The sequence below is a fragment of the Hyla sarda genome, chromosome 6, assembly GCF_029499605.1.
Source record: "Hyla sarda isolate aHylSar1 chromosome 6, aHylSar1.hap1, whole genome shotgun sequence".
In the NCBI taxonomy this organism is placed as follows: Eukaryota; Metazoa; Chordata; class Amphibia; order Anura; family Hylidae; genus Hyla; species Hyla sarda.
In genome coordinates, this window is record NC_079194.1 from 300,473,373 (window position 1) to 300,497,887 (window position 24,515).

The window sequence follows — 24,515 nt, forward strand, 5'->3', positions numbered from 1 at the left end:
GAATATTCGTTTTTTTTGTTTGTTTTTTTTTCTTCACAGTACACATCACAGTGATCACCCCTCTCTGCTTCCAGCTTGTGTGGTGTAAAGAAGGCTCTAATACTACTGTGTGAGACTGGCGTGCGAAAATTCGCATATGCTAATTTTCGTATATGCGAATCTTCGCATATGTTAATTTTGTATATGCTCATTTTCACATATGCTAATTTTCGCATACGCGAATGTTCGCATATGCGAAAATAAAGCGAGAATATAACGACTATGCGAATATTCGCGAATATATGATGAATATTCGTCCATGTATTCGCGAATATTCGCGAATTCGAATATGGCCTATGCCGCTCAACACTAAATAATACCTGCCTAGTACATGTGTATACCCCTCATTCCTCCTAAATACCTGCATAGTACATGTATATACCCCTCATTCCTCCTAAATACCTGCATAGTACATTAGTGTTGCTCGCGAATATTCGCAATTCGAATTTTATACGCGAATATCGCATATTTGCGAATATTCGCGAATATAGCGCTATATATTCATAATTACGAATATTCGTTTTTTTTTTATTTTTTGTTTTTTTTTCACAGTACACATCACGGTGATCATCCCTCTCTGCTTCCAGCTTATGTGATGTAAGAAGGCTCTAATACTACTGTGTGAGACTGGTGTGCGAAGTTTCGCATATGCGAAAATTAACATATGCGAAAATTAGTATATGCTAATTTTCACATATGCGAATATTCTCCTATGTTAATTTTGTATATGCAAATTTTCGCATGCGTTAATTTTCGCACACGTGAATATTCGAATATGCGAAAATAAATTGAGATTATTATGAATATGCGAATATTCGCGAATATTCGTCCATATATTCGCGAATATTCGCGAATTCGAATATGGCCTATGCCGCTCAACACTATAGTACATGTGTATACCCCTCATTCCTCCTAAATACCTGCATAGTACATGTGTATACCCCTCATTCCTCCTAAATAATACCTGCATAGTACATGTGTATACCCTCATTCCTCCTAAATAATACCTGCATAGTACATGTGTATACCCTCATTCCTCCTAAATAATACCTGCATAGTACATGTATATACCCCTCATTCCTCCTAAATAATACCTACATAGTACATGTGTATACCCCTCATTCCTCCTAAATAATACCTGCATAGTACATGTGTATACCTCTCATTCCTCCTAAATAATACCTGCATAGTACATGTGTATACCTCTCATTCCTCCTAAATAATACCTACATAGTACATGTGTATACCTCTCATTCCTCCTAAATAATACCTGCATAGTACATGTGTATACCCCTCATTCCTCCTAAATAATACCTGCATAGTACATGTGTATACCCCTCATTCCTCCTAAATACCTGCATAGTACATGTGTATACCCCTCATTCCTCCTAAATAATACCTGCATAGTACATGTGTATACTCCTCATTCCTAATAAATAATACCTGCATAGTACATGTGTATACCCCTCATTCCTCCTAAATAATACCTGCATAGTACATGTGTATACCCCTCATTCCTCCTAAATAATACCTGCATAGTACATGTGTATACCCCTCATTCCTAATAAATAATACCTGCATAGTACATGTGTATACCCCTCATTCCTCCTAAATACCTGCATAGTACATGTGTATACCCCTCATTCCTCCTAAATACTTGCATAGTACCTGTGTATACCCTCATTTCTCCTAAATAATACCTACATAGTACATGTGTATACCCCTCATTCCTCCTAAATACTTGCATAGTACCTGTGTATACCCTCATTTCTCCTAAATAATACCTGCATAGTACATGTGTATACCCTCATTCCTCCTAAATACCTGCATAGTACATGTATATACCCCTCATTCCTCCTAAATACCTGCATAGTACATGTGTATACCCCTCATTCCTCCTAAATACCTGCATAGTACATGTGTATACCCTCATTCCTCCTAAATAATACCTGCATAGTACATGTGTATACCCCTCATTCCTCCTAAATAATACCTGCATAGTACATGTGTATACCCCTCATTCCTCCTAAATAATACCTGCATAGTACATGTGTATACCCTCATTCCTCCTAAATAATACCTGCATAGTACATGTGTATACCCCTCATTCCTCCTAAATAATACCTGCATAGTACATGTGTATACCCCTCATTCCTCCTAAATAATACCTGCATAGTACATGTGTATACCCCTCATTCCTCCTAAATAATACCTGCATAGTACATGTGTATACCCCTCATTCCTCCTAAATACCTGCATAGTACATGTATATACCCCTCATTCCTCCTAAATAATACCTGCATAGTACATGTATATACCCCTAATTCCTCCTAAATAATACCTGCATAGTACATGTGTATACCCCTCATTCCTCCTAAATAATACCTGCATAGTACATGTATATACCCCTCATTCCTCCTAATACCTGCATAGTACATGTGTATACCCCTCATTCCTCCTAAATAATACCTACATAGTACATGTGTATACCCCTCATTCCTCCTAAATAATACCTGCATAGTACATGTGTATACCCCTCATTCCTCCTAAATAGTGTTGAGCGGCATAGGCCATATTCGAATTCGCGAATATTCGCGAATATATGGACGAATATTCGTCATATACTCGCGAATATTCGCATATTCGTTATATCGTTTTATTTTCGCATATGCGAAACTTCACATATGCGAAAATTAACATGCGAATATTAGCATATACAAAATTCGTATATGCGAATATTAGCATATGCGAAAATTTGTATATGCGAATTTTCGTATATGCGAATTTTCGCACGCCAGTCTCACACAGTAGTATTACAGCTTTCTTTACACCACACAAGCTGGAAGCAGAGAGGGATGATCACTGTGATGTGTACTGTGAAAAAAAAAAAAAAGAATATTCGTAATTACGAATATATAGCGCTATATTCGCGAAATTCGCGAATTCGCGAATATGCGATATTCGCGAATAATATTCGAATTGCGAATATTCGTGAGCAACACTACTCCTAAATACCTGCATAGTACATGTGTATACCCCTCATTCCTCCTAAATAATACCTACATAGTACATGTGTATACCCTCATTCCTCCTAAATACCTGCATAGTACATGTGTATACCCTCATTCCTCCTAAATAATACCTACATAGTACATGTGTATACCCCTCATTCCTCCTAAATACCTGCATAGTACATGTGTATACCCTCATTCCTCCTAAATACCTGCATAGTACATGTGTATACCCCTCATTCCTCCTAAATAATACCTACATAGTACATGTGTATACCCTCATTCCTCCTAAATACCTGCATAGTACATGTGTATACCCTCATTCCTCCTAAATAATACCTACATAGTACATGTGTATACCCCTCATTCCTCCTAAATACCTGCATAGTACATGTGTATACCCTCATTCCTCCTAAATACCTGCATAGTACATGTGTATACCCTCATTCCTCCTAAATAATACCTACATACTACATGTGTATACCCCTCATTCCTCCTAAATAATACCTGCATAGTACATGTGTATACCCTCATTCCTCCTAAATACCTGCATAGTACATGTGTATACCCCTCATTCCTCCTAAATAATACCTGCATAGTACATGTGTATACCCTCATTCCTCCTAAATACCTGCATAGTACATGTGTATACCCTCATTCCTCCTAAATACCTGCATAGTACATGTGTATACCCCTCATTCCTCCTAAATAATACCTACATAGTACATGTGTATACCCCTCATTCCTCCTAAATAATACCTACATAGTACATGTGTATACCCCTCATTCCTTTGGCATAGTACAGATATGCCAGACCCCAGGGGTTAGGTAGGTCAGGTCCGGCACCCTTTGTTATCCATTGTCTCTGCCTGTGCAGGTATTGGTACATTTGACTTATTATTTGATTTAGTCCTTTTGTCATATTCCTTCATAGTGTGTCCAGTCCTTTAAGCTACCTGTCTGTTTGGTATTCTGGTGCCTTTTTAGATCCTATTCAGTCTATTTCATGTTTTTATGTACATTGTATGTTTCAATAAAGATTGATTGTTTGTATAATTTCATTTTGGTGTGTGCAGTATTAGTTCCTTTTGTTGGTGTTGTATATCTACAGTGCACACTTACTTACTAATAGTAAGATAGTGTTTTGTTAATCGGTGTTCAGTATGGTACATACACAGCATATGGAACTATAACACCCATAAATCCTGTAATAAACTTAAAGGGGTTATCCAGGAAAAAAACTTTTTTTTACATATCAACTGGCTCCAGAAAGTAAAACAGATTTGTAAATTACTTCTATTAAAAAATCTTAATCCTTTCAGTACTTATGAGCTTCTGAAGTTAAGGTTGTTCTTTTCTGTCTAAGTGCTCTCTGATGACACCTGTCTCAGGAACCGCCCAGTTTAGAAGCAAATCCCCATAGCAAACCTCTTCTAAACTGGGCGTTTCCCGAGACACGTGTCATCAGAGAGCAATTAGACAGAAAAGAACAACCTTAACTTCAGAAGCTCATAAGTACTGAAAGAATTAAGATTTTTTTTAATAGAAGTAATCTACAAATCAGTTTAACTTTCTGGAGCCAGTTGATATATAAAAAAAAAGTTTTTTCCTGGATAACCCCTTTAAAGGGGAACTCCACTGGAAAACTTTTTTGTTTAAAATCAACTGGTGCCAGAAAGTTAAACAGATCTGTAAATGACTTCTATTAAAAAAAATCTTAATCCTTCCAGTACTTAGCAGCTGCTATATGCTCCAGAGGAAGTTCTTTTCTTTTTGAATTTCCTTTCTTTCTGACCACATTGCTCTCTGCTGACACCTCTGTCCATTTTAGGAACTGTCCAGAGCAGGATAGGTTTGCTATGGGTATTTTCTCCTACTATGTACAGTTCCTAAAATGGAAAGAGGTGTCAGTAGAGAGCACTGTGGTCACGCAGAGAGGAAATTCAAAAAGAAAAGAACTTCCTGTGGAGAATATAGCAGCTGATAAGTACTGGAAGGAGTAAGATTTTTTAATAGAAGTCATGTACAAATCTGTTTAACTTTCCGGCACCAGTTGATTTTAAAAAATAAAAATAAAAATGTATGTAACTGAGTCCCTACACCCTAGAAGAGGTCAGTAATGTGCCAGGCAGTGCCCCTTGTGGTCCCGCAGGTTGTGCATAATGAATGGTATAGAAAAAGGGCACAACCACGGTTCAGATCTGTATCCCACCCAAAAAAAGACTTAATCCCTTTATACATCCCCCAGGGCTCATCTTTGTCTAAGAAGTGTACAAAATGGAATTAGTTCCAGGGAGGACCCTGCCAAAAATCCTTTAACATCCACCTGAAAAGTTGTATATAAGGCGACTGCTGAGAGGTCCCGGCAACAGAGTCCTCTGCAAGACAATGGTGGAGACAATGGGGAGAAGTTGGTTCCTCGTCCTTCTGTGTAACGTGGTCATCCAGGTCCACAGCGCGCCACTGCAGGTAAGACCGTCACCTCTACTATTCCTTCAGTCCGTTCATGGAAAGTTCTTATCTTATCAGAGCAAATTAAAATTTTTGAAACTCTAAAAATTTTGCACAAAAAATTTGGCACATTTTCTTTTATTATAAGAAAATCCGCAAACAGGTGATCAATTGTAATGCCAATGTAGGAGCCGAATGACAACTTTAGTGCTTGGAACCCCAAATAGGGAGAATCCCGATAGTAGGATGCCAATCTTGGCCAAAATTGGGATTATCATGGGAGGTTTGAAGTATTCCCAGGGTCTCGGCTTAAAGGGGTACTCCGCTGCTCAGCGTTTGGAACAAACGCTGGAGCCGGCGCCGGGAGCTCGTGATGTCATAGCCCCGCCCCCTCATGATGTCACACCCTGTCCCCTCAATGCAAGTCTATGGGCCGTCACGCCCCCCTCCCATAGACTTGCATTGAGGGGGCGGGACATGATGTCATGAGGGGCGGGGTTATGATGTCACGAGCTCCCGGCTCCAGCGTTCGGAACAGTTTGTTCAAAACGCTGAGCAGCGGAATACCCCTTTAAATGATTCTCCCAAGCCAGTAGGGTTCAATGGTTGTTCCACCGTGGTGGTACGGTCTTACATTGGGCCTCTTGGAAAAAATGTGTAGGGCAAAGTTGGCATTTCTGACTATTCATGGTCCTACCCTGTAGCCTGATCTGAGTCAAGGATTGGGCCATATAGTCAAGGATTGGGCCACATAGTGAAGGATTGGGCCACATAGTAAAGGATTAGGCCGTATAGTCAAGGATTGTGCCACATAGTCAAGAATTGGGCCATATAGTCAAGGATTGGACCATATAGTCAAGGATTGGGCCACATAGTCAAGGATTGGGCCACATAGTCAAGGATTGGGCCACATAGTCAAGGATTGGGCCACATAGTCAAGGATTGGGCCACATAGACAAGGATTGGGTCACATAGTCAAGGATTGGGCCACATAGTCAAGGATTGGGCCACATAGTCAAGGATTGGGCCACATAGTCAAGGATTGGGCCACATAGTCAAGGTTTGGGCCACATAGTCAAGGATTGGACCACATAGTCAAGGATTGGGCCACATAGTCAAGGATTGGGCCATATAGTCAAGGATTGGGCCACATAGTCAAGGATTGGGCCCTATAGTGGGAGACTTGAATGCATCCTAAACCGTGCAGCGTATATTGACTTGTTGTGTTACTATTTAGTGAACAATGTTAATAATAAATCATCTTCTGTATTCGCAGCTGTCGGCTCCAAAGGGCTTCAATATACAAGGTGAGGAAGCCAAGATGTATTAGCATGCTTTGTTTCTATGGTCAAGTTTCATTATGTCTTAAAAGAGGAAAACCAATAGAGTAGCAGTATTATCCACTGTCAGCATATGGTCACAGAGTCACCAAGGCTTCATGGTATAACATAGTCTCTGCTGGCTCCTCCCCTATTATCTCTCTTTCTTTCCTTTCTTTCTTTCTTTCTTTTTTTTCTTTATTTCTTTCTTTTCTTTTCTTTCTTTCTTTCTTCCATTCTCTCTCTTTCTCTTGGTAATTTAATAGGATCTTACACAAAATGTTATGCTATACCTGATTTACTAACTACTGTAAACCTCTATGTCCAGAGTCCCTTCATATTATGTACTTAGTTTAAAACTTGTCGAAAATATAAAGGGTTACCTAGACTTAGAAAAGCTTTTTTTTTTTTGCTTTGTTAAAAAAATAAAAATAAAAAACAGGGCCACGCCTATCCTTTGGTTTTATGTGGTATTAAAGGGGCACTCCACTGGAAAAGATTTTCTTTTAAATCAACTGGTGCCAGAAAGTTAAACAGATTTGTAAATTACTCTTATTAAAAAATCGTAATCCTTCCAGTACTTATCAGCTGCTGTATACTACAGAGGAAGTTCTTTTCTTTTTGAATTTCTGTCTGACCACAGTGCTCTCTGCTGACACCTCTGTCTATGTCATGAACTGTCCAGAGCAAGAGAGGTTTGCTATGGGGATTTGCTCCTGCTCTGGACAGTTCCTAAAATGGACAGAAGTGTCAGCAGAGAGGACTGTGGTCAGGCAGAAAGAAAATTAAAAAAAAAGAACTTCCTCTGTAATATACAGCAGCTGTTACGTACTGGAAGGATTAAGATAGAAGTAATTTACAAATCTGTTTAACTTTCTGACACCAGTTGTTTTAAAAAAAAAATAAAAATGGCAGCGGAGTACCCCTCAGCTCTACTCACTTGAAAGGAAGTAAGCTGCAATACCTCACAAAAACGAAGGAAAAGGGTGGCGCTGTTTCCGGAATAAAGCAACTATGTTTTTCTAATTCTGGACAAGCCCTTTAAGGCATAGAATCTGAAGTGGAGACACTAGAGACACCCCATAGCTGCTGCTTAACAAATCTACCCTACAACCCCCATTTTGGGCAGAAAGTTTCTTCAGTTTGTTTGCTCCTATCCCCTTTCCCATTTCTTGGTGGAGAGAAGAACAGCCTTACTGGGGGTCAAGTTCTGGGGAAAAAGTGTGGGAACTCACCCAAAATTTCCACTCAAGGGCTGGTTCTGTAGAATTCCTGCTAATGGGATCGTGATACTGCTGTGGAAAAAGTGCGGGAACTCAGTTCCCATGCGTTCCTTCACAATTTGAGGCCTATGCCTGACCATCTGGCTGGTTCTTGCCCCTTTTTGCATTGCCGTGTTGAGTAGAGGCCTCTTATTTAGGAAAACTTTTGACATGTCTGATACCTCCATAATACATTTGTAAAAAAGTGGGCAAACATGCCGATTTAAGCATGACTGGGTGACTAACTTATCAATCAATCATTACCTCGTCCTTTGCTTCTTCTTCGAGGAGTCTGACTCCACTTTTTTGAGCCAACCATTCATCTTGGGGTTTAGGAGAAATAGGTGTTGGCCATCAAATCATTAATAGTCTTCTAACTAAGCCTTATGTTTCTTTCCTCAATATTTAGGTCCACCTCCTAAATCTGGTCCTCCTCCAGAAGTTGTTTTCAGCACCAAAGAAAGAATGAATAAAGGTAACTGATCGAAGGGCTTATTAACCCCAAATGTTTGTGACATCCATGGGAACAATAAAATGTTGTCTCCTCCTGTGACTAGTTTGTGCTAATCCTCAAACTGAATTTAGAACTTGCACAGTTCTTCCTTTTTTCATTATTTCTAGTACATATTGGTTTAATGATGCCTGTAGAGTGGGTTATAGGGTATGGTTGTAGGGTATGGCTGTAGAGTAGGTTGTAGGGTGTGGCTGTAGAGCGGGTTATAGAGTGTGGCTGTAGGGTGTGGGTGTAGGGTGTGGCTATAGGGTGTGGCTGTAGGGTGTGGCTGTAGGGTGTGGGTGTAGGGTGTGGCTGTAGGGTATGGCTGTAGAGTAGGTTGTAGGGTATGGCTGTAGAGCGGGTTATAGAGTGTGGCTGTAGGGTGTGGCTGTAGGGTGTGGCTGTAGGGTGTGGGTGTAGGGTGTGGGTGTAGGGTGTGGGTGTAGGGTGTGGGTGTAGAGTGTGGGTGTAGAGTGTGGGTGTAGAGTGTGGCGGTAGGGTGTGGGTGTAGGGTGTGGCTGTAGGGTGTGGGTGTGGGTGTAGAGTGTGGGTGTAGGGTGTGGCTGTAGAGTGTGGGTGTAGGGTGTGGGTGTAGGGTGTGGGTGTAGGGTGTGGCTGTAGAGTGTGGCTGTAGAGGGTGGGTGTAGGGTGTGGGTGTAGGGTGTGGGTGTAGGGTGTGGCTGTAGAGTGTGGGTGTAGGGTGTGGCTGTAGAGTGTGGATGTAGGGTGTGGCTGTAGAGTGTGGCTGTAGGGTGTGGCTGTAGGGTGTGGCTGTAGGGTGTGGCTGTAGAGTGTGGCTGTAGAGTGTGGATGTAGGGTGTGGCTGTAGAGTGTGGCTGTAGGGTGTGGCTGTAGGGTGTGGCTGTAGGGTGTGGATGTAGGGTGTGGCTGTAGAGTGTGGATGTAGGGTGTGGCTGTAGAGTGTGGCTGTAGGGTGTGGCTGTAGGGTGTGGCTGTAGGGTGTGGCTGTAGAGTGTGGCTGTAGAGTGTGGCTGTAGAGTGTGGCTGTAGAGTGTGGCTGTAGAGTAGGTTGTAGAGTATGGCTGTAGAGTAGGCTGTAGAGTGTGGCTGTAGAGTGTGGCTGTAGAGTAGGTTGTAGAGTGTGGCTGTAGAGTGTGGCTGTAGAGTGTGGCTGTAGAGTAGGTTGTAGAGTGTGGCTGTAGAGTGTGGCTGTAGAGTGTGGCTGTAGAGTGTGGCTATAGGGTGTGGCTGTAGAGTGTGGCTGTAGAGTAGGCTGTAGAGTGTGGCTGTAGAGTGTGGCTGTAGAGTGTGGCTGTAGAGTGTGGCTGTATAGTTGGCTGTAGAGTGTGGCTGTAGAGTGTGGCTGTAGAGTGTGGCTGTAGAGTGTGGCTGTGGAGTAGGCTGTAGAGTGTGGCTGTAGAGTGTGGCTGTGGAGTAGGCTGTAGAGTGTGGCTGTAGAGTGTGGCTGTAGAGTGTGGCTGTAGAGTGTGGCTGTGGAGTAGGCTGTAGAGTGTGGCTGTAGAGTGTGGCTGTAGAGTGTGGCTGTAGAGTGTGGCTGTATAGTTGGCTGTAGAGTGTGGCTGTAGAGTGTGGCTGTAGAGTGTGGCTGTAGAGTGTGGCTGTAGAGTGTGGCTGTAGAGTGTGGCTGTATAGTTGGCTGTAGAGTGTGGCTGTAGAGTGTGGCTGTAGAGTGTGGCTGTAGAGTGTGGCTGTAGAGTGTGGCTGTAGAGTGTGGCTGTAGAGTGTGGCTGTAGAGTAGGTTGTAGAGTGTGGCTGTAGAGTGTGGCTATAGGGTGTGGCTGTAGAGTGTGGCTGTAGAGTGTGGCTGTAGAGTGTGGCTGTAGAGTGTGGCTGTAGAGTGTGGCTGTAGAGTGTGGCTGTAGAGTTGGCTGTAGAGTGTGGCTGTAGAGTGTGGCTGTAGAGTGTGGCTGTAGAGTGTGGCTGTGGAGTTGACTGTTCCGCTCATGTATGATGATGTTGAGGTGTGTAGAGATGGAAGACCCTAAACAGGTCCCTATTTAGTTACCACCAACATAAAGAAGGGATACATCCAATGTAAACCAAATGATGAGGTCCTGTGGTGCTTAATTAAATAACCTATCAACCTTAAAGACCACTCAAAAACGGACCATATAAAAATAGGTAATCTTTATTATGAAAATAATACAAAAAATAGGTTAAAAACAAGAGGCATGGAAACAGAAAAGGGTGGGGACTAGGGAAATACATATGAGTGCATAGGAATGGTCTCCAAAGCCAATGTCAAGCACAATGAGGGACAGCAAATAGCGGGGAGCCAGAAAAAGCGGTCCCAGACTAGCTAGTAAACAGATATACAGAGACCCCCCTCCCCCTCCCCCTCCCCCTCCCTCTCCCTTTGTATATCTGTTTACTAGCTGGTCTGGGACCGCTTTTTCTGGCTCCCAGCTATTTGCTGTCCCTCATTGTGCTTGACACTGGTTTGGGAGACCATTCCTATGCACTCATATGTATTTATTTATCACAGTGCACTTCTCTTGCATTTTTGGCACAATTGCACTTATCTTTATTTCTACCTAGTCCTGTCATATACATCTGTGTGGGACTACGGTATTATTGTTTTTGTTTGGGATAGCTGCCCATGACTTCTTATTAGAGCCATTATCATATTTGACTCTGCACCCCTCCTTTCCCTAGTCCCAACCTATTCTGTGTCCATGCCGCTTGTTTTTAACCTATTTTTTGTATCATTTCATAATAAAGATTACCTATTTTTACATATGGTCCGTTATTGAGTGGTCTTTAAGGTTGATAGCTTATTTAATTTAGGTCCATATTTAGGAATAATGGAGCCAGCTTGAGTAAGGGTGGTTTCACACCACGTTTTGTACTTACATTTCCCATATACGGCTGAGAGGAGGGGGGCGGGGCTTAATCACTGCGCCTGCACTCAGCTGTATAAGGGAACCGTATTTAATGCATGTCTATGAGCCGACCAAAGTGAACCGCAGCTTCCGGTCTGCTGCGTTTTCGGCCGTATGGGGTTTCCCGACCACAGGCAAAAACGCGGTCGACCATGTTTTTGCCTGCGGTCGGGAAACCACATTCGGCCGAAAACGCAGCCGACCGGAGGCTGCGGTTCACTTTGGTCGGCTCATAGACATGCATTAAATACGGTTCCCCTATACGGCTGAGTGCAGGCGCAGTGATTAAGCCCCGCCCCCCCCTCCTCCCTGCCGTATACGGGAAACGTAAGTACAAAACGTGGTGTGAAACCACCCTTACAAGTTCTTTTCCACCATACCCATAGCAGTGAGAGAGACTACAAATGACTATGAGAACCAACCATGTTCATGTTTTCTTTCCTTATCTAGCAAGCAATGTGACCCTGCGCTTTGGTGACATTGCAGTGAAGGACGGACGCAGCGCCATTGATTGCACCACCGGGGACTGTTTGTGGCCTAAAGCGAAAGACGGTTGGGTCTCAATACCCTACACACTGGATTCTCAGTATAGTAAGAGACCTCCATCATAATTCATTTGACCTAATAATAATAGACTAACTGGTGCTAACCTGCCCACTAAATAGTACCTCGAAATGTGCATCACTGGGCTGGTAAATACCCTTTAAACTAGTTTTGAAGGGCAGCGGTCATTAAAAAAGACAAATAAGCCAAAAAAATATGAGTCAAAAAGGATGATTTCTTGATTTTTCTGATAACTAGTTCATCAGTAAGGGTCCCCTCAGGGCCTCTGCTAATTACTTAATTACTGGACCCCCCCCCCCCCAAAAATGAATTGGGTTCTCCACTCATTTATCTTCTGAGGTCCCATAGAGACTTAGAGCAAACCCTCTCCATTCACCCGAGAACAAGAGATATCCATTGTCGTGAATGGTGTCAGACCCAGCAGTCAGATCCAAACAGATCAACTAAGTATCACCTATCCTGTGAATGGGGATAACATTTAATCAAAAAATATATATATATTAGGAAACCTAGTTGGCACAATAGATGTAAATATATATTCAATAGAGCACATGGTTTGGCACTGTCACTGTGTATAGCGCAATCCCTTTCCTAGCCAAGGATACATAAGGTGTGGAGGAGTGCAAAAGATGGCTGCTGGCGGTGCTGCACGTATAGAATATAAGACAGATAATGGCTTAACAGTAAGAAGAGTAAGGCTGCATTCACACCACGTTTTGTACATATGGGTGCCGGATCCGGCGGGGGGAGGGGCAAACCGGGCGCTGCCGTACCCCAGCCGGATCAGCTTATGACTCCATTTAGTATACTACGGTTTTAGGTCCGCTCCAAAACCGCATACGAGTCAAAACTGAGTTGACCGGAGTCACCGTTTGACTCCGGTCGGATCATTAAAGTAAATGGAGTCACGAGCTGATCCGGCTGGGGTACGGGAGCGCCCGGTTTGCCCCTCCCCCTGCCTCTCCCGTATGTACAAAACGTGGTGTGAATGCAGCCTAGCGGAGCACTCACCCGGTCAGCTGACTGCAACGGAGCTTCTCAGATCACGGCAAGTCGGTGGTCAAGCAGGAGGTGGAAAAAGGGGGAGTTCAGACATTGGGCCATGGACCGTATTGCACCGTTAGGTGCTTCGTCAGGCAGGGGGCCTGACGAAGCACCTAATGGCTGTAGAGTATGGCTCTACAGATCACGGCAAGTCGGTGGTCAAGCAGGAGGTGGTAGGTGGAAAAAGGGGGAGTTCAGACATTGGGCCATGGACCGTATTGCACCGTTAGGTGCTTCGTCAGGCAGGGGGCCTGACGAAGCACCTAATGGCTGTAGAGTATGGCTCTACAGATCACGGCAAGTCGGTGGTCAAGCAGGGAGGTGGTAGGTGGAAAAGAGGGGCCCCAGGGGGGGCCCCCTTTTCCACCTACCGCCTCCCTGCTTGACCACCGACTTACCGTGATCTGAGAAGCTCCGTTGCAGTCAGCTGACCAGGTGAGTGCTCTGTTACTCTTCTTACTGTGAAGCCATAGATGCAAATATATTGGCATAAATACCACCAAACTTTAGTAAACTTGGTCAAACCAATGACATTGAGGCTCATCAAACCCACAGACTTGTTCAATGTGTATTGGGGCAAGGTCAGGGGATAGCGGTATAAGCCATCTCATGAGGACGGGCAACATTATATTACGTCTTCTATACTCTGTAGAGTCATATCTCTTCTATCCATGGGTGCGGAGAACTATGGGTCAATGAGCTTGACCGAGTGATGTCTTATGATCTTATGACATATCACCATAAAAAGTGTCCACCGTATGGACGTCCACTCTCAATCTGCTTGTACATCTTGAAAAAGTAAATTTACCTAAAAATGTTCCTTCAATTTTTTTTCACATAGCGAGCAATGAAAAACAACTCATCTTACAGTCCATGTTGGAATTCTCTTCATTGACCTGCGTCCGCTTTGTGCCACGTACTGCCGAAGCCAATTACCTGAATATTATCGCCGATGTTGGCTTAGGGTGAGTACACGGGGAGCGAAGTTCTCCAAATTCCATAATAGGAACAAAGGGGGAGCTTTATCAAAACCTGTGCAGAGGAAAATTACCCAGTTGCCCATAGCAACCAATCAGATCGCTTCTTTCATTTTGCAGAGGCCTTGTTAAAAAAGAAAGAAGCGATCTGATTGGTTGCTATGGGCAACGGGGCAACTTTTTCTCTGGACAGGTTTTGATAAATCTCTCCCAAAGTCCTCCTCAATCGGTTTATGGTGACCCCAAAGTAGTTGGGAGGGTTGAGGGAGACTAGTTGCTTGGTAGATCAGAGCAGGGGCGTAGCTATAGAGGTAGCAGTCGCACCGGGGCCCTGATGCCTAAGGGGGCCCCAAAACACTTTTGCCCCATAAGAGACCAGTATTTTAATTGGCATATGGGGCCCTGTTGAAGATTTTGCATCGGCGCCCAGAGGCTACAAGCTCCGCCTCTGGATCAGAGAATAGGAAAGTAGTAGTCACAGTTCATGATGTTCAGGTGGGGGTGGGTGGAGACTTGAGCGGCGTCTTCTTTTTGGGTCTCGCGACTGTCCTCCTGGGTTTAGGGTCAGGTAATTGAGATAATCATCCTGCAAGGACATTGGGAGCCAGAATGGGGCAGTTATGGAGGGATGTCCTTCTGTGGTAAGGCCCTTTCTAGATCCCCCGATGAGTGACTAGATATGTGGCCCCCATTCATGATGACTTGTCCATAGCCCACAATGATACTGATAAACACCCTCAAAAACTGAGTGATATGGAAATTATACAGATCCTACAGACATCAATACCATAATATAGTCTTCCTATTACCATAGCAACCAATTGGAAGCCTGGGTACTCCGCTGGAAAACATTATTTTTTTTTTTTTTTTTTTTAAATCAACTGGTACCAGAAAGATAAACAGATTTGAAAATTACTTCTATTTAAAAAAAAAATCTTAACCCTTCCAGTACTTATCAGCTGCTGTATGCTCCACAGGAAGTTCTTTTCTTTTTGAATTTTGTTTTTCTATCTGACCACAGTGCTCTCTGTCTCTGCTGACACCTCTGTCCATGTCAGGAAATGTCCAGAGCAGGAGAGGTTTTCTAGGGGGATTTGCTTGTACTCTGGACAGAGGTGTCAGCAGAGAGCACTGTGGTCAGATAGAAAAGGAATTCAAAAAGAAAATAACTTCCTCTGGAGTATGCAGCAGCAGATAAGTACTGGAAGGATTCATATTTTTATATAGAAGTAATTTACAAATCTGTTTAACTTTCTGGCACCAGTTGATAAAAAAAAAAAAAAAAGAAATGTTTTCCAGCGGAGTACCCCTTTAATCTTGGTCCCTGAGGTTCCATCGTGAAATCTTCCCCCTATTTAGCTTCCATCTTGGTTTCTTCCAGATGTTGGTCATATTTGGGCCGCTCAGGAGGACTCCAGGAAGTGTCTCTGGACAGGTCCCAATGCCTGATACGTGGCGTCATACAGCACGAACTCAACCACGCCATCGGCTTCGTACACGAGCACAGCAGGAGCGACCGCGACAATTACGTCAAGATCCTGTGGCAAAATATAGTTACCGGTAAGACCTATAGAATGGATACTGATGGTATATCAGACGGCCATGTATATGACATTAAAGGGGTAAAAAAAATAAAAATAATAATAATAAATACATAATTATTAATAATAATAATAATAATAAATTATTATTATTAATAATAATAAATAAATAATAATAATAAAAAATAAAACACCATACTTGGCCTCAGGCTATGTGCTGTATTACAACTCGGCTCCATTCACTTCAATAGAATTGAGCTGCAATACCACACATAACCTGAAGACGGGTGGCGCTGTTCTTCTGATTCTGAATATCCTCTTTAAAGGAGTACTCCGGTGGAAAACATTTTTTTTTTAGGTCTTTATAAGTCAACTGCTGCCAGAAAGTTAAACAGATTTGTAAATGACTTCTATTTAAAAAAAAATCTTTACCCTTCCAGTACTTTTTAGCAGCTGTATGCTACCGAGGAAATTCTGTTCTTTTTGAATTTCTCTTTTGTCTTGCCCACAGTGCTCTCTGCTGACACCTCTGTCCGTGTCAGGAAGTGTCCAGAGCAGCGTAGGTTTGCTATGGGGATTTTCTCCTGTTCTGGACAGTTCCTGATACGGGCATCAGCACTGTGGACAAGACAAAAAAGAAATTCAAAAAGAAAAGAACTTCCTCTGTAGCATACAGCTGCTAAAAAGTACTGGAAGGGTAAAGATTTTTTTATAGAAGTCATTTACAAATCTGTTGACTTATAAAGATCTAAAAAAAAAATGTTTTCCACCGGAGTACCCCTTTAATTGAAGGAACTCTCATCAGACAATATTAATGTAAGATCTATTGCACGTTACTATAGGGCCCTATGGCAAAACGTGGACTGGGGTCCCGCTCCATAACCACGGATAGTAGAAATGTTACAGCTATTGGTATTGTACAAGCCAATCATCTAATGTGTATGGGGGTCTCCCGGTTGTCACTAGGGGAGAGAAGGATCAGACAGTTGGATTTCAATATGCCTGATCCTTTTCTTTTCAGGAAAGATAGAGGAATCTGACGGTAGCTTAGTCCCAATGCAGAACATATGACTGCCAGGATTGGGAGAGATAGCAGTAGTCTAAACATGTTTGACCAACAGCAGTCTAATGTGTATGGCAGTGTTTCCCAGCCAGCGTGCCTCCAGCTGTTGCAAAACTACAACTCCCAGTATGCCCGGAATTGTAGTTTTGCAACAGCTGGAGGCACCATGGTTGGGAAACACTGGTGCATAGGGTGCCTAAGGCTGTCAGCAGAGTGCAGATTGCTGTTTATGGTTTCCGGCGATCTGTCAAATTGTTTAGTTTTTTTTCTCTTTTCGCAGGATACAGTGACAGCTTTGCTAAAGTGGACACCAACAATCTGGGTCTGGAATACGACTACAAGTCTGTGATGCATTATGATAAGTAAGTGACTTCAACTCATCCCCATACCCAAAAAAAAAATAATGTCTCTATATATTACACACTAGGTCATGCAGATTCTTTAACCCCTTAAGGACTGAGCCCTTTTTCGCAATTCTGACCGCCGTCACTTTAAGCATTAATAACTCTAAGATGCTTTTACCGATTATTCTGATTCTGAGACGGTTTTTTCGTGACATATTCTTCTTTATTTTGGTGGTAAATTTTCGGCGTTACTTGCATCCTGTCTTGGTGAAAAATCCCAAAATTTCATGAAAATTTTGAAAATGTTGCATTTTTCTAACTTTGAAGCTTTCTGCTTGTAAGGAAAATTGATATTCCAAAAAAGTTTGATATTGATTCACAAATACAATATGTCCACTTTATGTTGGCATCATAAAATGGACATATTTTTACTTTTTGAAAAAATTAGAGGGCTTCAAAGTAGAGCAGCAATTTTCATTGCAAAATTGCAAAATCTGAAGGGACAGATGTTACAGAACTACAACTCCCAGCATGCCTGGGCAGTGTAGGCATGCTGAGAGTTGCAGTTTGGCAACATCTGGAGGGCCACCATTTGGGCACCACTGTAATAGTGGTCTCCAAACTGTGACCCTCTAGATGTTGCAGAACTACAACTCCCAGCATGCCCAGACAGCCTTTGGCTGTCTGGGCATACTGAGAGTTGCAGTTTGGCAACCACTAGAAGGGCAGCAGTAAAGATCGCTTTACTGCCCCCTTTCTCCCAATCCATCGCCTCCCTACCTGCGCTGTGATTGCCGCAGTCTCCACAGATGATCAGCGGTCCCCACGCATCTTCTCCTCCAGGCACAGGCCGCCATCTTCTCCTCCCGTTCTGCCCGACATCCAGGGGTGGGCAGAGCGGGGGGTTTCCATGGCAACCCACTGTCCTGCGCTGCCATTCGTCAGAATTCATTTCTGACCAATGGCAGGGGATAGGAGGACATTGAAGCACTGCAACCTCGATCCTATCCCTCAGGATGATCGGGGCTGTCACTGACAGCTCCGATTATCCCTATTTTCCAGGCGATCAGGTCACCAGAGACTCGATGAGCCCGGAATAGCAGAAAATCGCATGTCTGAATTGACATGCGATTTTCTGCGATCGCCGACATGGGGGGGGTGTCTCAGGACCCCCCCTCGGCGATGTGCCGGGATGCCTGCTGAATGAATTATGTTTGCAGCGGCAGAATTTTTTGTGTGTGTGTGTAGACAAGCGGGCGTGAGATTAAATTTGACGTGTACGTTTTCCTCTTCTCACAGTTTTGCCTTTGCCAAAAGCTATTACCAACCGACCATACAGACCATTCCCGACAGCAAAGTGGTTATCGGACAGAGACTCGGACTGAGCAACCTGGATGTGGCAAAAATTAAGAAACTTTACAACTGCAGTAAGTAGACGACCTATAGGATGTCCTCACCGAGGATCACAGAACTTGGGAACTCATGGGCTTCAATGCAACATTTGCTAACAGGCCCATGGCACCTGTAATGCTGGCGTCTACTTATGTAGCAGAAGAGCTTTTTCATCCAGGTTTTGGGGCCTTGTTACAACTGCTACCACAGCAGCCCCAAAACCTATGTCCTCCCTAGGCTTCCTATTATTTCAGGTCACTAGTGTCTACGATTGTATCATTGTAGGCACTGGATGTTTTTGTTGTGGTGCAAGGGCGTATGTACCATAGTGGCAGACCGTGCAGCTGCTATGGGGCCCTTGGGGAGAAGGGTCTTTGTCCTGAGTTGTCTTATTCCTTTTTATATTGCAGGAAACTATGCAAATTTCCCCTCTCCGGGGAGCTGCATTGTAAGAAATAAATGGAGGGGAGTATTGAAAGCAAAGGGCAATAAACAGAAAAGACCTTTCTCTCCTGGGGGGGGGGGGGCAAAATCAGACACCATTATAGGAGGCCCATATTGATATATTTGCTATGGGCCCTCTTTTGTCTACATACACCACTGTTGTGGTGCCAACAAAAAGGTTGACATCGGTCAGTGTAAAGTGCGCCTCCAGTTGTTGCAAAACTACAACTTCCAGCATGGCCGGACAGCCAACGGCTGTCCGGGCATGCTGGGAGTTGTAGTTTTGCAACAGCTGTACGCGCCCTAGTTGGGAAACACTGGTGTAAAGTGTTGCGAGGCAAATCTATTATTGCCTATGGTACCTGGGCATTAAGAAGTGCATATATATATATATATAATAAAAAAAATACAGTAGGTAAATATATATATATATATATATATATATATATATATATATATATGAGACACATGTTTCTAGCCCAATCATTTATAAATACATATATATATATATATATATATATATATATATATATATGTATGTGTATATATATATATATATATATATATATATATATATATATATATATACTGTATATATTAAATATTAGCTCCAAATTGTTTTATTCCTTATGTTACATTACCTCAGTCGCATAAGAATACAATTTCCTTGGCGTCAGTTATGACATTTTGCGTTCTTCTTCCCGTCCAGATGTTTGCTCCTCCGTAATCCCCGGTGATTCGGGTGAACTCGTCTCCCCATCTTACCCTTCGAATTACCCAAATAACTACAACTGCTCCTGGCTCATTCGGACCCCAAATAGTCAGGTATTTACATGTGGATTATGTAGACGAGAACATTCATGCTGTTAAATAGTGGTTAACGTAGCCTTATAGCGGTATCTTACAGACAGTGTCTATATTCAGCCATACAGTGCCTACATACTGTAAAAGTGCCTAAATTGCCGTGCTATATAACAAAACATAGGGGGCTCGGTATTATGCACAAAGCACGGTAGTACAATATACAGCAAAGGTTTCTTCAGCTATAACACTATACCACATGCTACGCTTACATTCCGCTCCATCATTCTTTATAAAAGATACAAAATCGAACAAGAAAACATTACAGTCTGTGATCAGGGAGGGGTGGGGGATCTATGGGGGGTAGGGAGGGGCAGGTCACGGGGCCAAACATATGGGGAGGTGGGGAAGTAGAGGGGCATTAGTCCTCTTCTTCATCGACCTCCAGACTGTTTATAGAAAACCCCATTGGCTTGAATGGACACTGTGAAATGCTTCATATTCCCTTTGTGGTGGCGCTGCAGGGAAATGAAACCTTTACTGAAAAATTATAGCTGATCACTGGAGGTCCTAGCATGAGCTTATTGTAAAAGGAGTCAAAAGTGGAGAACCCCTTTAAAGTCTCTCCATGTTCTATATGCAGTTGAGTTCAACCTCTCTTGTTCTGTGATACCAATAGAATGTAGAGGGCACTAATGGAAAGACGAAGATTTTCTGCTCACCCCCCGATCCCTTTATGTCACGTATCTCCAGTGGTGGTCGCCTCCCAAGAACTATACATAGGCGTCAATGATATCAGCCCTTCCTCTTATAATGCTTCCATTGCCTTTGTGTAATCCCTTTTTCTAGGTTTTTCTGGAGTTTAAGGCGTTTGATGTTCAATCTTCTGCGAACTGCTCTTCGGATTATATTAGGGTCTACGATGGCCCCAGCCGGTCCTCGCCTCTGTTGCTGGACAGGACATGTGGATCGGGGAAGATGCCCTCCCTGGTGGCCTCTGGCACGGTCATGCTGGTGGATTTTGTCACTGACAGTTCTGTCACAGCAACCGGCTTCAAGGCATCTTTCAGCAAAGGTATCAGAAATCTGTCCTTATGGCACCACGTAAAGTGGCAGCATTGACCATCGGGGAGCACTGCCACCTATAGGCTGGAATCATGCATGCAGTTTTTGATGCATTTTTTTTTTTTTTTTACATTATGTCAGCCTCCGAGTTTAGGACCCATGCACACAGCCATATTGTTTTATGAAAATGTAGCACGGTACCCTAAGAAATCTAGGGGTCCGTACTGTACCTCTGTGTGCCTAAGAGGGCAGTGCTAACTACATCTTCATTGCCCTTAGGTGCACACTACCTATTTTTACCCTATAGAACCTAAATGCATATGTATGCAATCAGGGTATTAAATGATAGTTTAGGTAATAATAATAATGCAAAGCAGTGCTTCGACATGTTTCACCACACAATAGGACATCCTCAGGGGAAATTGGGCACTGAATGGGCAATTTTTTATTGCCCCTGAGGACGCCACCTTATGTGGTGAGACATTTTTCTTGGGGGGGTTGGGCACTGTTTTAAGTTTTTATACCCAGTTACCTCTTCATTGTCTTTAGGACATGTAGGGTGAAAATAGGTTGCCCATTCATTGCCCCAATGTCCCTGAGCACGCCTTATTATGTAGTAAAACATGTTGAAGCACTGTTTCTCAGCAAAGCTCCAGTAAACTCATATCCTGAGTGTATACTGCAGGTGCCCTTAGGTCATATCCAGTAAAAATAGGTATCGTGTACCTAAGCACACAGTGTATTGATGAAAATGTAAAACAGTGCCCTCCTAACGTGTTTCACCGTATAATGCGGCATCCTGAGGTTTTGTGGTGAAACATGTTGGGGGAGGCAGTGTTTCACGTTTCTTTAGTCAGCTAAGCGGATATAAATAAATACCCTGAGCGTATACTGCAGGAGAACCTAGGGTCATATAGGGGGGAAATAGGCAAATGAATAGGAAAATCAATTCAGAGTTGAATGTAGCCTAAACGTCTTATATTGTGTTCTGTGACCTCTCTGGAAAATGTGTCCAATCTTAGTGACATGTGGAGGAACATATACTACACCCACCGGGACCTTCACTACTCCTGGGTACGGTCCAGGCAGCTTGTACCCCCCATTCAGTGACTGCACCTGGACAATCCTGGCCCCAACGGGTTACAAAGTAAGTTCAATTCCCGAATATATTCGCTATATACTCCAAATTACGAATATTCGTTTTTTCGCATATTCGTATATTCCTTCTTTTCCCTTGTGGGAATTAGAATGACGCAAATACACTTGTCAGAGGTTATCAACAACATCCCTAGCAACCAATAGTAAAGTTGCCCCCCCCCCAACCCCCACCCCCTCGCTGTTTTCTTCCTCGAATACACGAAAATTCACATATGCGAATATAACGAATACGCGAAATTCGCGAATATAGGACGAATATTCATCTATATATTCGCGAAATATCGCAAATTCGAATATGGCCAATGCCGCTCATCACTAGTAGTGATGAGCGGCAGGGGCCATATTCGAATTTGCGATATTTTGTGAATATATTGACGATTATTCGTCCTATGTTCACGAAATTCGCATATTCGCTATGTTCATTCTTTTTTTTTCATGCAAAAATTTGCATGAAAAATTTGCATGAAAAATCATGCCTCCAGCTGTTGCAAAACTACAACTCCCAGCATGTTGGACTATATAGTAGTATATAGTATAGGTCAGTGTTTTCCAACCAGGGGTGCCTCCAGCTGTTGCACAACTACAACTCCCAGCATGTTGGACTATATAGTAGTATATAGTATAGGTCAGTCTTTCCCAACCAGGGGTGTCTCCAGCTGTTGCAAAACTAACTACAACTCCCAGCATTTTGGACTATATAGTACAATAGTATATAGAATAGGTGAGTATTTCCCAACCAGGGGTGCCTCCAGCTGTTTCAGAACTACAACTCCCAGCAAGTTGGACTATATAGTAGTATATAGTATAGGTCAGTGTTTTCCAACCAAAGGTGCCTCCAGCTGTTGCAAAACTACAACTCCCAGCATGTTGGACTGTATAGTAGTATATAGTATAGGTCAGTGTTTCCCAACCAGGGGTGCCTCCAGCTGTTGCAAAACTACAACTCCCAGCAAGTTGGACTATATAGTAGTATATAGTAAAGGTCAGTGTTTTCCAACCAGGGGTGCCTCCAGCTGTTGCAAAACTACAACTCCCAGCAAGTTGGACTACTTAGTAGTAGATAGTATAGGTCAGTGTTTCCCAACCAGGGGTGCCTCCAGCTGTTGCAAAACTACAACTCTCAGAATGCCCGGACAGCCGTTGGCTGTCCGGGCATGCTGGGAGTTGTAGTTTTGCAACAGCTGGAGGTGCTCTGGTTGGGAAACACTACTATAGTATTTGGTGCAACATTGTAAAATTGGTTGGATAAATACCGGCCATTTTTAATACAAAAATACCATCAGGGTGGCCAAAATACCGTCTGTGTCGGTAACATACTGACCGGGTGGCGACCCTAATTCTGGGGGATAATACGTTATTACAATCTATATTGTGATGTTTATACGTAGTTGTTTTTATCCCCTCACTTCTTCTATTCCAGGTAAATGTGGCTTTTTCCACGTTTGGCTTGGAGCCCAGTCCCACGTGCGCCTACGATTTTCTGGAGATCAGAGATGGGATGTTGTCCACTTCACCCCTTATGGGCAATACCCACTGTGGCACTAGCGCCATCCCGCCTGTTGTGTCCACCCAGAACGCCATACTCCTGCATTTCATAAGTGACGACTATGTCCAGAGCGCTGGATTCCTGGTGAAATACTCCTTTGGTAAGTCGCTATAGGGGCCCATTTAGGCACCAGGAGCCATGATTTGGGTTGCCACCTTTCTTGCAAAAAAAAAACAAAAAACTAATTTGTATAATTAATTATATATGCGTAACATCACAGGATTTTGTCCTATTTTGACCCCTATAACATTTTTATTTCTCCTTATACGGGGCCTGTATGAGGGTAATTTTTTGCGCCCTGATCTGTAGTTTTTAACAGGACCATTTTTGTTTTGATGTGACTTTTTGATCGCTTTTTTTTAAAGTAAATTCGGGAACTGCAGTTAGTTGCTAACTACAACTCCCAGCATGCCCTGATACAGCCTTTGGCTCAGCAGCTGTTCCAAACGAAAACTACAACTCCCAGCATGTTGGACTGTATAGTAGTATATAGTATAGGTCAGTGTTTCCCAACCAGGGGTGCCTCCAGCTGTTGCAAAACTACAACTCCCAGCATGTTGGACTATATAGTAGTATATAGTATAGGTCAGTGTTTCCCAACCAGGGTGCCTCCAGCTGTTGCAAAACTACAACTCCCAGCATGTTGGACTATATAGTAGTATATTCAGTAGAATCTCCTAATAGCGGACACTCACAGGGAATAAAAAAAGTGTTTTACCATGAGGTACTAACCAGAATGTTTTCCCCCAGTTCCAGCATAATGAACGGATGAGAAAAGTATTAGAAGACGAGGACTGTATAGAAACTGATATCCTGATCAGCATCATTATTATGATTATTACTATTATTATTATTATTATTACTGATTTATTTAAAGGGACAGTGTTACAATTAATGAACATTTTGTTATAGTTTATGCTGTAGATCTGTCTTTGCTGATTAAAAAATATACCGTATGTTAACTTTAGATCTGTCTGGCTGATTCTTTATTCTAATGTTATTCCCACTGACTACTCAGCTGCTGTGAGGGCCAAACATTTTGTGTGGACGCCGGTCAATAGCGCCACCGGCTGTTAAAAGAAACGGTCTGTATGACACACTCTTGATAAACATTTTGTACAGTCTGTGGGCATT

At 42.9% G+C, this 24,515-nt stretch overlaps 1 protein-coding gene across 1 annotated transcript; it reads left to right on the forward strand.

The window, feature by feature from the left end:
• Positions 1-5,696: 5,696 nt before the first annotated feature.
• Positions 5,697-24,304, forward strand: LOC130277526 (embryonic protein UVS.2-like). Its single transcript, XM_056528203.1, has 12 exons — positions 5,697-5,784; positions 8,492-8,557; positions 11,893-12,033; positions 13,892-14,015; positions 15,409-15,587; positions 16,912-16,993; positions 18,275-18,402; positions 19,521-19,636; positions 20,462-20,687; positions 21,700-21,824; positions 23,256-23,481; positions 24,132-24,304. Exons 1-12 carry the CDS (start codon positions 5,697-5,699, stop codon positions 24,140-24,142), a joined length of 1,512 nt encoding a protein of 503 aa, XP_056384178.1. The 3' UTR covers positions 24,143-24,304.
• Positions 24,305-24,515: the final 211 nt, after the last annotated feature.